This window comes from Triturus cristatus, chromosome 8 (genome assembly GCF_964204655.1).
Source record: "Triturus cristatus chromosome 8, aTriCri1.1, whole genome shotgun sequence".
Lineage (NCBI taxonomy): Eukaryota > Metazoa > Chordata > Amphibia > Caudata > Salamandridae > Triturus > Triturus cristatus.
The window spans coordinates 4,053,904-4,070,283 of record NC_140591.1 but is presented as its reverse complement, the minus strand read 5'-3'; the positions used below and the strand labels follow the sequence as shown (position 1 = coordinate 4,070,283).

Here is a 16,380-nt window from a genome sequence, read left to right as displayed (position 1 = left end):
ACCCTCAGTCCCGCTGAGAGTGCCCTTGTCTTACTGCCTGTTAAACTCAACAAAACCCTCAGTCCTCCTGAGAGTGCCCTTGTCTTACTGCCTGTGAAACCCAACAAAACCCTCAGTCCTCCTGAGAGTGCCCTGGTCTTACTGCCTGTCAAACCCAACAAAACCCTCAGTCCTCCTGAGAGTGCCCTTGTCTTACTGCCTGTCAAACTCAACAAAACCCCCAGTCCTGCTGAGAGTGCCCTTGTCTTAGTGCCTGGCAAACCCAACAAAACCCCCAGTCATGCTGAGAGTGCCCTTGTCTTACTGCCTGTCAAACCCAACAAAACCCCCAGTCCTGCTGAGAGTGCCCTTGTCTTACTGCCTGTCAAACCCAACAAAACCCTCAGTCCTGCTGAGAGTGCCCTTGTCTTACCGCCTGTCAAACCCAACAAAACCCTCAGTCCCGCTGAGAGTGCCCTTGTCTTACTGCCTGTCAAACCCAACAAAACCCTCAGTCCCGCTGAGAGTGCCCTTGTCTTACTGCTCATCAAAGTCAACAAAACCCTCAGTCCTGCTGAGAGTGCCCTTGTCTTACTGCTCATCAAAGCCAACAAATCCCTCAGTCCTGCTGAGAGTGCCCTTGTCTTACTGCCTGTCAAACCCAACAAAACCCTCAGTCCTTCTGAGAGTGCCCTTGTCTTACTGCCTGTCAAACCCAACAAAACCCTCAGTCCTCCTGAGAGTGCCCTGGTCTTACTGCTCATCAAAGCCAACAAAACCCTCAGTCCTGCTGAGAGTGCCCTTGTCTTACTGCTCATCAAAGTCAACAAAACCCTCAGTCCTTCTGAGAGTGCCCTTGTCTTACTGCCTGTCAAACCCAACAAACCCCTCAGTCCTGCTGAGAGTGCCCTTGTCTTACTGCCTGTGAAACCCAGCAATACCCTCAGTCCTCCTGAGAGTGCCCTTGTCTTACTGCTCATCAAAGCCAACAAAACCCTCAGTCCTGCTGAGAGTGCCCTTGTCTTACTGCCTGTCAAACCCAACAAAACCCTCAGTCCTGCTGAGAGTGCCCTTGTCTTACTGTCTGTCAAACCCAACAAAACCCTCAGTCCTCCTGAGAGTGCCCTGGTCTTACTGCTCATCAAATCCAACAAAACCCTCAGTCCTGCTGAGAGTGCCCTTGTCTTACTGCCTGTCAAACCCAACAAAACCCTCAGTCCTGCTGAGAGTGCCCTTGTCTTACTGCCTGTCAAACCCAACAAAACCCTCAGTCCCGCTGAGAGTGCCCTTGTCTTACTGCTCATCAAAGCCAACAAAACCCTCAGTCCTGCTGAGAGTGCCCTTGTCTTACTGCTCATCAAAGCCAACAAATCCCTCAGTCCTGCTGAGAGTGCCCTTGTCTTACTGCCTGCCAAACCCAACAAAACCCTCAGTCCTGCTGAGAGTGCCCTTGTGTTACTGCCTGTCAAACCCAACAAAACCCTCAGTCCTGCTGAGAGTGCCCTTGTCTTACTGCTCATCAAAGCCAACAAAACCCTCAGTCCTGCTGAGAGTGCCCTTGTCTTACTGCTTGTCAAACCCAACAAAACCCTCAGTCCTGCTGAGAGTGCCCTTGTCTTACTGCTCATCAAAGCCAACAAAACCCTCAGTCCTGCTGAGAGTGCCCTTGTCTTACTGCCTGTCAAACCCAACAAAACCCTCAGTCCTGCTGAGAGTGCCTTTGTCTTACTGCCTGTCAAACCCAACAAAACCCTCAGTCCTGCTGAGAGTGCCCTTGTCTTACTGCCTGTCAAACCCAACAAAACCCCCAGTCCTGCTGAGAGTGCCCTTGTCTTACTGCCTGTCAAACCCAACAAAACCCTCAGTCCCGCTGAGAGTGCCCTTGTCTTACTGCCTGTCAAAACTAACAAAACCCTCAGTCCTGCTGAGAGTGCCCTTGTCTTACCGCCTGTCAAACCCAACAAAACCCTCAGTCCCGCTGAGAGAGCCCTTGTCTTACTGCTCATCAAAGCCAACAAAACCCTCAGTCCTGCTGAGAGTGCCCTTGTCTTACTGCCTGTCAAAGCCAACAAAACCCTCAGTCCTCCTGAGAGTGCCCTTGTCTTACTGCTCATCAAACCCAACAAAACCCTCAGTCCTCCTGAGAGTGCCCTTGTCTTACTGCTCATCAAAGCCAACAAAACCCTCAGTCCCGCTGAGAGTGCCCTTGTCTTACTGCCTGTCAAAACCAACAAAACCCTCAGTCCTGCTGAGAGTGCCCTTGTCTTACCGCCTGTCAAACCCAACAAAACCCTCAGTCCCGCTGAGAGTGCCCTTGTCTTACTGCTCATCAAAGCCAACAAAACCCTCAGTCCTGCTGAGAGTGCCCTGGTCTTACTGCCTGTCAAACCCAACAAAACCCTCAGTCCTGCTGAGAGTGCCCTTGTCTTACTGTCTGTCAAACCCAACAAAACCCTCAGTCCTGCTGAGAGTGCCCTTGTTTTACCACCTGTCAAACCCAACAAAACCCTCAGTCCCGCTGAGAGTGCCCTTGTCTTACTGCTCATCAAAGCCAACAAAACCCTCAGTCCTGCTGAGAGTGCCCTTGTCTTACTGCTCATCAAAGCCAACAAATCCCTCAGTCCTGCTGAGAGTGGCCTTGTCTTACTGCCTGTCAAACCCAACAAAACCCTCAGTCCTGCTGAGAGTGCCCTTGTGTTACTGCCTGTCAAACCCAACAAAACCCTCAGTCCTGCTGAGAGTGCCCTTGTCTTACTGCTCATCAAAGCCAACAAAACCCTCAGTCCTGCTGAGAGTGCCCTTGTCTTACTGCCTGTCAAACCCAACAAAACACTCAGTCCTGCTGAGAGTGCCCTTGTCTTACTGCTCATCAAAGCCAACAAGACCCTCAGTCCTGCTGAGAGTGCCCTTGTCTTACTGCCTGTCAAACCCAACAAAACCCTCAGTCCTGCTGAGAGTGCCCTTGTCTTACTGCCTGTCAAACCCAACAAAACCCTCAGTCCTGCTGAGAGTGCCCTTGTCTTACTGCCTGTCAAACCCAACAAAACCCCCAGTCCTGCTGAGAGTGCCCTTGTCTTACTGCCTGTCAAACCCAACAAAACCCTCAGTCCCACTGAGAGTGCCCTTGTCTTACTGCCTGTGAAACCGAACAAAACCCTCAGACCTCCTGAGAGTGCCCTTGTCTTACTGCCTGTCAAACCCAACCAAACCCTCAGTCCCGCTGAGAGTGCCCTTGTCTTACTGCTCATCAAAGCCAACAAAACCCTCAGTCCTGCTGAGAGTGCCCTTGTCTTACTGCCTGTCAAAGCCAACAAAACCCTCAGCCCTCCTGAGAGCACCCTTGTCTTACTGCCTGTCAAACCCAACAAAACCCTCAGTCCCGCTGAGAGTGCCCTTGTCTTACCGCCTGTCAAACCCAACAAAACCCTCAGTCTGGCTGAGAGTGCCCTTGTCTTACTGCCTGTGAAACCCAACAAAACCCTCAGTCCCGCTGAGAGTGCCCTTGTCTTACTGCCTGTCAAACCCAACAAAACGCTCAGTCCTCCTGAGAGTGCCCTTGTCTTACTGCTCATCAAAGCCAACAAAACCCTCAGTCCCGCTGAGAGTGCCCTTGTCTTACTGCCTGTCAAACCCAACAAAACCCTCAGTCCTGCTGAGAGTGCCCTTGTCTTACCGCCTGTCAAACCCAACAAAACCCTCAGTCCCGCTGAGAGTGCCCTTGTCTTACCGCCTGCTTTGCATTGATTAGCATCGCTTCATGTCAATATTTATTAGCATCCCTGCTTGTCACTGTTCAATAGCATCGATTCATGTCATTAAAACATCGATATGTGTCACTGTTAAAAAGCATCGATATGCTATTTATTAATGATATATTGATGCCATGTAATAGATGGTTATCGATGTTATCTAATAATGATCTTTGGGCTGGGCGTGCCAGGCTCGGGGGCTCTCACCTCAATGGCGTCATCGTACATCTTCCGTGCTTCCGTGTCCGTCTTCTCCGACATCAGCCAGGCCTTAAGCAGGTACTCGTAGAAGCTGTCCCCCAGGCCCCCCACCGAGGTGTGATCTGCAACAGGAAGCAGGAAGCGACATTGAGTCTTCACAACGCAGGTCATTACAGCCCTTGGCAAAGTCCAAACTGAAGCTGCAGAAGTGAAAACTAAAGATGGCGGACTCGAGAGAAAGGAGGAACTGACCCTATTTATTAATGAGAAGAGAAGATCTCACATGCCCGCCCGCCCGCTTCAGAAGTCCCCTGTGCTGGCAGAGCAAGAAGGCAGTTCAAGATGCCCAGCCTGAGATGTCAGGCTGCCCGCCTCCACACTCCCTGATCAGATGCAGGAGTTAACACTGCAGCCACTCCCCTGCTTTACTCTGACCTGAGAGCCGCTCCTCTAGCTTTACTGTGACCTGAGAATCCCTCCTCCAGCTTTATTCTGACCTGAGAGCTGCTCCTCCAGCTTTACTGTGACCTGAGAATAACTCCTCCAGCTTTATTCTGACCTGAGAGCTGCTCCTCCAGCTTTACTGTGACCTGAGAATCACTCCTCCAGCTTTATTCTGACCTGAGAGCCGCTCCTCCACCTTTATTCTGACATGAGAGCTGCTCCTCCAGCTTTACTCTGACCTGAGAATCATTCCTACAGCTTTATTCTGACCTGAGAGCTGCTCCTCCAGCTTTATTCTGACCTGAGAGCTGCTCCTCCAACTTTACTCTGACCTGAGAATCACTCCTCCAGCTTTATTCTGACCTGAGAGCTCCTCCTCCAGCTTTATTCTGACATGAGAGCTGCTCCTCCAGCTTTACTCTGACCTGAGAATCACTCCTACAGCTTTATTCTGACCTGAGAGCTGCTCCTCCAACTTTACTCTGACCTGAGAATCACTCCTCTAGCTTTATTCTGACCCGAGAGCTCCTCCTCCAGCTTTATTCTGACCTGAGAGCTGCTCCTCCAACTTTACTCTGACCTGAGAATCACTCCTCCAGCTTTATTCTGACCTGAGAGCTGCTCCTCCAGCTTTATTCTGACATGAGAGCTGCTCCTCCAGCTTTATTCTGACCTGAGAGCTGCTCCTCCAACTTTACTGTGAGCTGAGAATCACTCCTCCACCTTTACTCTGACCTGAGAGCTGCTCCTCCAGCTTTACTGTGACCTGAGAATCACTCCTACAGCTTTATTGTGACTTGAGAGCTGCTCCTCCAGCTTTAGCGGTACCTGAGACCTTCTCCTGTGGCTTTACTCTCACATGAGACCCTCTTGTTCAGCTCTACTCTCACGTGAGACCCTCTTGCCCGGATTTACTCTGACGTGAGACAGTCTCCTCCAACTTTACTCTCACATGAGACCCTCTTGTCAGTTTTACTCTCACGTGAGACTCATTTGTCAGTTTTATTCTCACGTGAAACCGTCTCCTCCAAATTTATGCTTGCATGAGACCCTCTCTTCCAGTTTTACTCTCATGTGAGAAACTCTCGTCCAGATTTACTGTCACACGAGACCCTCTTCTTCAGATTTACTCTGTGAGACCCCCTCTTCCAGTTTTACTCTCACGTGAGACCCCCTCTTCCAGTTTTACTCTCTTGTGAGACCCCCCTTCCAGTTTTACTCTCATGTGAGACCCCCTCTTCCTGTTTTACTCTCATGTGAGACCCTCCCTTCCAGCTTTACTCTCACGAGACCCTCTTCTTCAGCTTTACTCTGTGAGACCCTCTCTTCCAGCTTTACTCTCACGTGAGACCCTTTCATTCAGCTTTACTCTGAAAAAAGTATGTTGAACGTGTCAAAGTATTGCGAAAATTATTTCGACACACCTCGATTAATGCAGTTTCTTGAGAAATAATTTTCGCAATGTGTTGACACGTTCAACATCCTTTTTTCAGAGCGGTGCCTCTCCCCTGAGCCGTTGCCAGGTTGAGGTGAGGCTTCTTATCCGTAAGAAACGGGTAAGCAACTTTTTTACTTTACTCACTGTTTAATACAGGAGGCCAGTGATGAGGACACACACGGTCCTAAGAATGTTCTTACTAACCTGTTTAAGAGCCACATGCATTTTTTATTTCTCCTATTGTTATGTTTTCTACAGGTACGACCAGTAAATCAACTACACCAGGAGTGGGATTACTGGTGCTGTATTTACCTTTCATTTCTTATCACTTAGTACTTCTTTTTCCACAGTTGCACTTTTTTTAAGGTCCTGACAAAAGCTGCAACACCTTTTTGGGTCTATGAGGCTGTAGCATGTAGACCTGGTTTCGTCTGTCACATGAAGTTATTATTTCACACTGCAGGTGCACTGTTTTTAATCCTGGCACTAGGAACGAGTCAATAAAGTTTCTTTCGCTCTTGGTAGCTAGTTTTAGCATCACTATAATCACATTTCAAATTAGTTTGTTTGCACTGCACCCTTTACCCAACTAGTTCTGTGTCTTCTAATTTGCAGGATTCAGTATATCCTTTACAGAGTAGGAATAAAACATCCCTGCGCTCCTTCTTCACAGTGAAGGGGTTGGAGCCCTTGGCGGGACTAGGTGTCCCCGTCAAGAGGAGAATCCCAGATGATGAAGCATGCCACCTCGGTGGGTGATTGGATTTCGTCCTAATTAAGGGACTCCCCAATAAGTACCTGGAGATAATCTTTGGTTTCTCTTTTATTGTTTAGTTTGGCACTTTAGACCTGAGGATTTATTTTGTTTGTCTACTCTGAACCCAGCCGCGTTACTACCCCTCCCTTCTGAGTATGATGCAGTTGACAAACATGACTGTATTTTCCAAACTGAAGAAGAGACGAAAGGACGGGTAGACCTGAGTGATGTTCCCTTATCTGAACCCAAAGAAACTATATGTTGATGGCTCTTGTTTCAAATTACCAGACAGCACCACCACTGCAGATTATGCTATCACTACGTTGCGTACGGTGGTAGAGACATCCCAGGTCCCATATCAGTCGGCTCAAGCCGCTGAGCTTGCTGCCCTTCTACGAGCTAGTGAATTGAGTGAAGGATTGGTTGTTAATGTTTACACAGGTAGCCAGTACACATTTGGGTTTGCCCATAATTTTGGCTGATTGTGGGCGGAGAGAGGGTTCCTTACCTCTCATGGCACTAGAATACAAAATGGACTCCTCATATTGCGATTGTTATCTGCGCTAACACTTCCTAAGAAATTGGCAATAATTAAATGCAGCGCTCATAAAAAGGTTACTGATGACGTGGGTAGAGGAAATGCATTTGCGGATTAGGTAGCCAAGGAGACTGCCAAAAGTAAGAGTATTCTGAACAGCCTAGATATGCTGTAGAATTTATATTGGCCAAGTCCGGTGGTGTTTGCGCTTTAATTGGGGATCAGTGTGTTATGGGGATAGAAAACTTGGAAACAAACATCACACCACACATTCTGGACATCATCGAACATGTCCGGGGCATGGAAAGCGGAAACTGGAGTTGGTCCCTTGTTGGTAATTGGGGTTGGGTTCTCCAACAGCTGATTTATCTCGTAGTGGTGTTGGTATTACGATGCATCCTTATTCAGTGTCTTCCCCTTTGTTGTTCGTATTGTGTTTCTCTTTTCACGCCTAAACAGGAACTATCAGCCCTTGTTACCAACGCCGCCATGATGTTGCAGAATGACATTAATGATCTAATGCATATTGATGAAGGAATATTTGAGGATCCCCCTCTGCTTGCTGTGCCCCTCTCTAATGATGACTGTGACGGATGCCCATAATTCTGTCATATTACATCCTCCTTTGTATGCTTCATTGATTTTTTATATATTGTTTTTGTTTTAATATTCTTTCACAAATGTATTGGTCCTATTTCTTTCTGCTTATTAGAAAATGTTCGTAGCTCATGCTAACAGGAGGGTTTGTTAGATTAGGCCCACATACATAATGAATCTCTATGCTTGCTGCTTTTAGTTCCCTCTGTAGCGCTCCCAGTGATGGGGCTCCACTCTGAGTGTATATGAATAAACAGTTATTGGTTTCTATTCTCCACTGTCTGAAGGACTCTTCATTTGGTACGGATGGCTGAGAGGTGGTCTTGGTGACCCGGGTAGCCGTAGCGTGACACTTCCTTCATCCTTCAGTTTTACTCTCATGTGAGACCGTCTCCTCCAGCTATATTCCTATTTGAGTCTATCTCTCTTAGCTTTACTCACACGTGAGACCCCCTCCTCCAGCTTTACTCTCACGAGAGACCCTTTGGTTCAGCTTAACTCTCACGTGAGACTCTCTGGTTCAGCTTTACTCTCAAGTGAGACCCCCTTGCCCATCTTTACTCTCACGTGAGAGCCTCTTGTTCAGCTTTACACTCACGTGAGAGCCTCTCGTTCAGCTTTACTCTCACGTGAGACCCTCTCGCTCAGCTTTCTCTCACGAGACCCCCTTGTCCATCTTTACTCTCACGTGAGACCCTCTGGTTCAGCTTTACTCTCACGTGAGACCCTCTCGTCCAGCTTTACTCTCACATGAGACCCCCTTGTCCATCTTTACTCTCATGTGAGTCCCTCTCATCTTTACTCTCACGTCAGACCCTCCGGTTCAGCTTTACTTTCACGTGAGACCCTCTGGTTCAGCTTTACTCTCACGTGAGACCCTCTGGTTCCGCTTTACTCTCACGTGGGAGCCTCTCGTCCAGCTCTACTCTCACGTGAGACCCTCTCATTCAGCTTTACTCTCACATGAGACCCCCTTGTCCATCTTTACTCTCACGTGAGACCCTCTGGTTCAGCTTTACTCTCACATGAGACCCTCTCGTTCAGCTTTACTCTCACATGAGACCCCCTTGTCCATCTTTACTCTCACGTGAGACCCTCTGGTTCAGCTTTACTCTCACATGAGAACCTCTCGTTCAGATTTGCTCTCACGTGAGACACCATGTCCATCTTTACTCTCACGTGAGACCCTTTCGTTCAGCTTTACTCTCACGTGAGACCCTCTGGTTCCGCTTTACTCTCACGTGGGAGCCTCTCGTCCAGCTCTACTCTCACGTGAGACCCTCTCATTCAGCTTTACTCTCACATGAGACCCCCTTGTCCATCTTTACTCTCACGTGAGACCCTCTGGTTCAGCTTTACTCTCACATGAGACCCTCTCGTTCAGCTTTACTCTCACATGAGACCCCCTTGTCCATCTTTACTCTCACGTGAGACCCTCTGGTTCAGCTTTACTCTCACATGAGACCCTCTCGTTCAGCTTTGCTCTCACGTGAGACACCATGTCCATCTTTACTCTCACGTGAGACCCTCTCGTTCAGCTTTACTCTCACGTGAGACCCTCTCGTTCAGCTTTACTCTCACGAGACCCCCTTGTCCATCTTTACTCTCACGTGAGACCCTCTGGTTCAGCTTTACTCTCACATGAGACACTCTCATTCAGCTTTACTCTCACGTGAGACCCTCTAGTTCAGCTTTACTCTCACGTGAGACCCTCTGGTTCAGCTGTACTCTCACGTGAGACCCTCTGGTTCAGCTTTACTCTCACGTGAGACCCTCTGGATCAGCTTTACTCTCACATGAGACCCTCTGGTTCAGCTTTACTCTCACATGAGACCCTCTGGTTCAGCTCTACTCTCACATGAGACCCTCTGGTTCAGCTTTACTTTCACATGAGACCCTCTGGTTCAGCTTTACTCTCACGTGAGACCCTCTGGTTCAGCTTTACTCTCACATGAGACCCTCTCGTTCAGCTTTACTTTCACATGAGACCCTCTGGGTTCAGCTTTACTCTCACATGAGACCCTCTGGTTCAGCTTTACTCTCACACGAGACCCCCTTGTCCATCTTTACTCTCACGTGAGACCCTCTGGTCCAGCTTTACTCTCACGTGAGACCACCATGTCCATCTTTACTCTCACGTGAGAGCCTTTCGTTCAGCTTTACTCTCACGTGAGACCCTCTCATCTTTGGTCTCATTTGAGACCCCCTCCCTCCAGCGTGTGTGCCTCTGTGCCTGTTCCTAGGGCTGCAGGGCACTTTCATATTATTATTATTAGGAACACTGATCTAGCCACGTACACCAACAAGGCATCTTGGCGCTAAGAAACTGAAATAGGGAGAGATGACAAGTCTCAGAAAAGATGAGTTTTTAGAGCCATCTAAAGTTCAAGGAAGAATGCATATTTGTAATATGGGAGATCATATCGTTCCAAATCTGCGGGTCCAAGAGGAGCCGATGCACGCCCCCCAACTCTGAAGCCTCCCCGCCGTGCAGTGAACAGCGCTGGTTGTGGACTCTCTCCAGCTTTTCAAGAAACCTTCAGCTAAAAGCAGGCAGAGAATATTCCAATAGTCAAGTCTCGCGAGACTGCAGGTGGATGGACCTCCGGCTGCTGCTCAAGGGGTGGAAAGGGGAATATTAAAAGAAGCTATAAATAAAGGAAAGATTTAGATGAAATTGGCTCAATCTGAGCATGGAGAGAGATGGGGGAGGGAAGGGGGTACCCCCAGAGATGTGACCCCAGTAGTCGGTGAGGGGTCTCTCCCATAGAAGCCGTCTTTCTCGTTAGTGGTCAGTAGAATTTCTGAATAATTTGTATTTCTTTTGAGAATATTAATTTCCACCTGATGCTGAACCTCACTCTAGGCCTCTCAGCTCCAGCAACCCCCGCCCTACCCCTCCCAAACTCTCACCTGAGACATCTCCCCGAGGGTCCAGCTGTCCTGGAGCTCCTCTCTATGCCTGCCCCTGAGGCTCACAGTCCCATCCCTTCCAAGGCCTCTCATCTCCAGTAACCCCCTCCCCCTCTCTCAGCTGAGATCTCTTCCCGCGGGTCCAGCTGTCCCTGGGGCTCACAGTCCCATCCCTTCCAAGGCCTCTCATCTCCCGTAACCCCTTCCCCCTCTCTCAGCTGAGATCTCTCCCCGAGGGTCCAGCTGTCCCTGAGGCTCACAGTCCCATCCCTTCCAAGGCCTCTCATCTCCAGTAACCCCCTTCCCATCTCTCAGCTGAGATCTCTTCCCGCGGGTCCAGCTGTCCCTGAGGCTCACAGCCCCACCCCTTCCAAGGCCTCTCATCTCCAGTAACCCCCTCCCCCTCTCTCAGCTGAGATCTCTCCCCGAGGGTCCAGCTGTCCCTGAGGCTCACAGTCCCATCCCTTCCAAGGCCTCTCATCTCCAGTTACCCCCTCTCCCTCTCTCAGCTGAGATCTCTCCCCGAGGGTCCAGCTGTCCCTGAGGATCAGGGTCCCATCCCTTCCAAGGCCTCTCATCTCCAGTAACCCCCTCTCCCTCTCTCAGCTGAGATCTCTCCCCGAGGGTCGTGCTGTCCCTGAGGCTCACGGTCCCATCCCTTCCCAAGGCCTCTCAGTAGGGTCACCAACTGCCCGTAAATTTCACGGGCTGCCCGTAAATTTCACGGGCGGCCGGTAATTTGGACCTCTCGTCCGTAGCCCGTGAGGATCCCTTTTACCGACTCCTTTTGTCTGTAATTATGGCCATTACAGGGAGCAGCGCTGCTCCCCTGAGAGAAGCCTCAGCCCCCTGATGGGGCGCCTCGCACTCCTCCTCTGAGAACAAGAGCAGCCCCCCCCCCTCCCTCCCCCCGCCCATTGTCATTCTGTCTGCGGCTGACGACTGTCAGACAGAATGACGGTGGGCCAGTTTGGGCTGTTACAGCATGTGGGGGCCTCCTCCTGCCACGGTCTAGGGCAGGGCATTCTGTTGGGGTTAGAAGGAAGAAAAGTACAAGAAATGTACAAAACAAACGTACAAAGTTAAAAAGGAGAGGTTATAGTTCTTGCACAGTCTCATCATTTCAGAGCTGAAGCATTTTTAATATTATATACAACAAAGCCATAGTGGCTGCTTTTTAGGTCTCGGCTGCGAAAGGCTGCGCTTGCGCAGTCTCGCTCCGAGATTTAATGAGTTTGAGTGACTTTGAGAAGAGGGGCTTGCACCCGCCCCTCTTCTCTCCTGTTCTCCATTGGCTGGCCTCTTAAATGCTGGCCAGCCACTGGAGAAGAGGTCCAGTCACTCCGTTGAAGCCCCGTCCTTTTCGGATCGGGGGGGCGTGTTTTTTGCGAGAAGTCTCAGGGAGGAGACAACAGCAAAACACGCCCCCCAATCCGAAAAGGACACTCCCTTTCTCCGAGGCATTTTCTGCTGTGCCTCGGAGAAAGGCGGTGGTGTCCCGGCGTCCGGACGCATTTGTTAATTGCCAGGTCGCGATCTTCTCATTAGGTGCGTGCTTGTTCATCTTAATGGGGTTAGCTGCTTCTTAATTTAGTGTGCTAGTCTTTCTTCTTTGTCTCAGTGCGAGCATGGGAAGGCGGGTTTCCGTTCCAAAACGTGCTCTGACTGCCACTTCGTCTGGGTCTCGCAATGGTGAGGGTTTGATTGCACTCTTTGGTCTGTAAAGCCGATTAATAACTTGGGCGTGCTCTGATGATGGGTGTTTAATTTTGCTGACCCGAAGAACCGGCCTCCGTTAGCAGTGGTTTTTTTTTTTAACCGACCATCTCGGCCCCTTTCGCTACGGACGGCGCACTTTTTTTTGGCACAGGATGGGCTCGGTATTTTCTCCCGTTGGTTCTCGGACGGGTGGGAGTTATGTGAATACTAGATTTGAAACTGATGGGCGAGAAATTCGAATTTTAGGTAAGTTAGGGGTCCCGCCGTCGTTGTGCGCGTGGTACGTTATCCAGACAATTGATTAAGTTCACGTTCGTTCTTAAACCAAGCGATTTGCCCAACGTCACAAGATGTTTAACCGACGCTGAGACTCGAAACTGGTTCTCCAGCTCCATAGGCGACAGCTCTGGCCGTAACGCCAACTCTTCGCTTCAGTGCCTATTCTCACCATTATATTTTCTCAACCATTTTCATTTCTCAAAGGACGAGCAGTTCTCCCTCTTTCAATGCTTTATGAACTGTAAAAGAGGTATCTGTTTAAGGGTAGGCGCGAGGAGCTGCAGCACAGGTTATGTATGATTGTGCACAATGCACTCTCCGGAGCATGCTTAGGGGCTGAGTGACAAATTCAATCACCTTAAAAAATAGCCCTGAATGTGAACTTTTTTGTGGCCCGATCACGTAAGTATGATTCCCCATATCTTCAATTATGCCCTACTCTAAGTGCATATGTTAGATAAACAGGCAAAGTGATTTGCCTAGTTTCACTTAATGGGGTTAGCTGCTTCTTAATTTAGTGTGCTAGTCTTTCTTCTTTGTCTCAGTGCGAGCATGGGAAGGCGGGTTTCCGTTCCAAAACGTGCTCTGACTGCCACTTCGTCTGGGTCTCGCAATGGTGAGGGTTTGATTGCACTCTTTGGTCTGTAAAGCCGATTAATAACTTGGGCGTGCTCTGATGATGGGTGTTTAATTTTGCTGACCCGAAGAACCGGCCTCCGTTAGCAGTGGTTTTTTTTTTAACCGACCATCTCGGCCCCTTTCGCTACGGACGGCGCACTTTTTTTTGGCACAGGATGGGCTCGGTATTTTCTCCCGTTGGTTCTCGGACGGGTGGGAGTTATGTGAATACTAGATTTGAAACTGATGGGCGAGAAATTCGAATTTTAGGTAAGTTAGGGGTCCCGCCGTCGTTGTGCGCGTGGTACGTTATCCAGACAATTGATTAAGTTCACGTTCGTTCTTAAACCAAGCGATTTGCCCAACGTCACAAGATGTTTAACCGACGCTGAGACTCGAAACTGGTTCTCCAGCTCCATAGGCGACAGCTCTGGCCGTAACGCCAACTCTTCGCTTCAGTGCCTATTCTCACCATTATATTTTCTCAACCATTTTCATTTCTCAAAGGACGAGCAGTTCTCCCTCTTTCAATGCTTTATGAACTGTAAAAGAGGTATCTGTTTAAGGGTAGGCGCGAGGAGCTGCAGCACAGGTTATGTATGATTGTGCACAATGCACTCTCCGGAGCATGCTTAGGGGCTGAGTGACAAATTCAATCACCTTAAAAAATAGCCCTGAATGTGAACTTTTTTGTGGCCCGATCACGTAAGTATGATTCCCCATATCTTCAATTATGCCCTACTCTAAGTGCATATGTTAGATAAACAGGCAAAGTGATTTGCCTAGTTTCACTTAATGGGGTTAGCTGCTTCTTAATTTAGTGTGCTAGTCTTTCTTCTTTGTCTCAGTGCGAGCATGGGAAGGCGGGTTTCCGTTCCAAAACGTGCTCTGACTGCCACTTCGTCTGGGTCTCGCAATGGTGAGGGTTTGATTGCACTCTTTGGTCTGTAAAGCCGATTAATAACTTGGGCGTGCTCTGATGATGGGTGTTTAATTTTGCTGACCCGAAGAACCGGCCTCCGTTAGCAGTGTTTTTTTTTTTTAAACGACCATCTCGGCCCCTTTCGCTACGGACGGCGCACTTTTTTTTGGCACAGGATGGGCTCGGTATTTTCTCCCGTTGGTTCTCGGACGGGTGGGAGTTATGTGAATACTAGATTTGAAACTGATGGGCGAGAAATTCGAATTTTAGGTAAGTTAGGGGTCCCGCCGTCGTTGTGCGCGTGGTACGTTATCCAGACAATTGATTAAGTTCACGTTCGTTCTTAAACCAAGCGATTTGCCCAACGTCACAAGATGTTTAACCGACGCTGAGACTCGAAACTGGTTCTCCAGCTCCATAGGCGACAGCTCTGGCCGTAACGCCAACTCTTCGCTTCAGTGCCTATTCTCACCATTATATTTTCTCAACCATTTTCATTTCTCAAAGGACGAGCAGTTCTCCCTCTTTCAATGCTTTATGAACTGTAAAAGAGGTATCTGTTTAAGGGTAGGCGCGAGGAGCTGCAGCACAGGTTATGTATGATTGTGCACAATGCACTCTCCGGAGCATGCTTAGGGGCTGAGTGACAAATTCAATCACCTTAAAAAATAGCCCTGAATGTGAACTTTTTTGTGGCCCGATCACGTAAGTATGATTCCCCATATCTTCAATTATGCCCTACTCTAAGTGCATATGTTAGATAAACAGGCAAAGTGATTTGCCTAGTTTCACTTAATGGGGTTAGCTGCTTCTTAATTTAGTGTGCTAGTCTTTCTTCTTTGTCTCAGTGCGAGCATGGGAAGGCGGGTTTCCGTTCCAAAACGTGCTCTGACTGCCACTTCGTCTGGGTCTCGCAATGGTGAGGGTTTGATTGCACTCTTTGGTCTGTAAAGCCGATTAATAACTTGGGCGTGCTCTGATGATGGGTGTTTAATTTTGCTGACCCGAAGAACCGGCCTCCGTTAGCAGTGTTTTTTTTTTTTAACCGACCATCTCAGCCCCTTTCGCTACGGACGGCGCACTTTTTTTTGGCACAGGATGGGCTCGGTATTTTCTCCCGTTGGTTCTCGGATGGGTGGGAGTTATGTGAATACTAGATTTGAAACTGATGGGCGAGAAATTCGAATTTTAGGTAAGTTAGGGGTCCCGCCGTCGTTGTGCGCGTGGTACGTTATCCAGACAATTGATTAAGTTCACGTTCGTTCTTAAACCAAGCGATTTGCCCAACGTCACAAGATGTTTAACCGACGCTGAGACTCGAAACTGGTTCTCCAGCTCCATAGGCGACAGCTCTGGCCGTAACGCCAACTCTTCGCTTCAGTGCCTATTCTCACCATTATATTTTCTCAACCATTTTCATTTCTCAAAGGACGAGCAGTTCTCCCTCTTTCAATGCTTTATGAACTGTAAAAGAGGTATCTGTTTAAGGGTAGGCGCGAGGAGCTGCAGCACAGGTTATGTATGATTGTGCACAATGCACTCTCCGGAGCATGCTTAGGGGCTGAGTGACAAATTCAATCACCTTAAAAAATAGCCCTGAATGTGAACTTTTTTGTGGCCCGATCACGTAAGTATGATTCCCCATATCTTCAATTATGCCCTACTCTAAGTGCATATGTTAGATAAACAGGCAGAGTGATTTGCCTAGTTTCAAGTGGTTTGTTAAACTAGTAGACCTGAGAACGTGGCACAACTGCTTCTTGCTTCAAAGACTATGCATTTTACACCATATCGCGTTTTGCTTACAATACCACGTGGCTGGTCGCTTCTCTCCTTACGCAGGTTATATATCCAGACTTTTTTTCCTATTTTTAAGCACTAGCTTATTAGCAGCTTTTATATTGATGTAAATGCCCCCAATCTTGCCAGAAAAGTAGTAGAGGAATAAGTACAAAAGTGATTAGGTGTCGAGTATCGGGGATGCTGTGCAACGTGGCTAAAAAACATCAGCTTGTTTTGTTAATGACGTATATTTGTGTGCCTTTTTCACTTTATCTTATCAAATTGAGTCCCAACTGCTCTCCTTTGAGTTTCAGGTTCGGTTGTGTTTTGTGGCTCATTGTGAGTTTGCTTCACACTCCATAATGAAAATGCCATCCTATGTCCAGACATTGCCAATTACGGTGTGACTACAGTTGTGTAACTTTGTGATCTGAAGGTCTGAGG

The 16,380-nt window shown here is 48.6% G+C and overlaps 1 protein-coding gene across 2 annotated transcripts in view; it reads right to left on the bottom strand.

Moving 5' to 3' along the window:
• Nucleotides 1-16,380, bottom strand: part of MAN1A2 (mannosidase alpha class 1A member 2) — a 541,780-nt gene that overhangs the window by 78,906 nt on the left and 446,494 nt on the right. For both annotated transcript variants that reach the window (XM_085620701.1, XM_085620700.1), the window contains exon 9: nucleotides 3,936-4,051. In XM_085620701.1, the coding sequence (XP_085476827.1) occupies nucleotides 3,936-4,051 (116 nt within the window). The remainder of the gene's footprint in view (nucleotides 1-3,935; nucleotides 4,052-16,380) is intronic.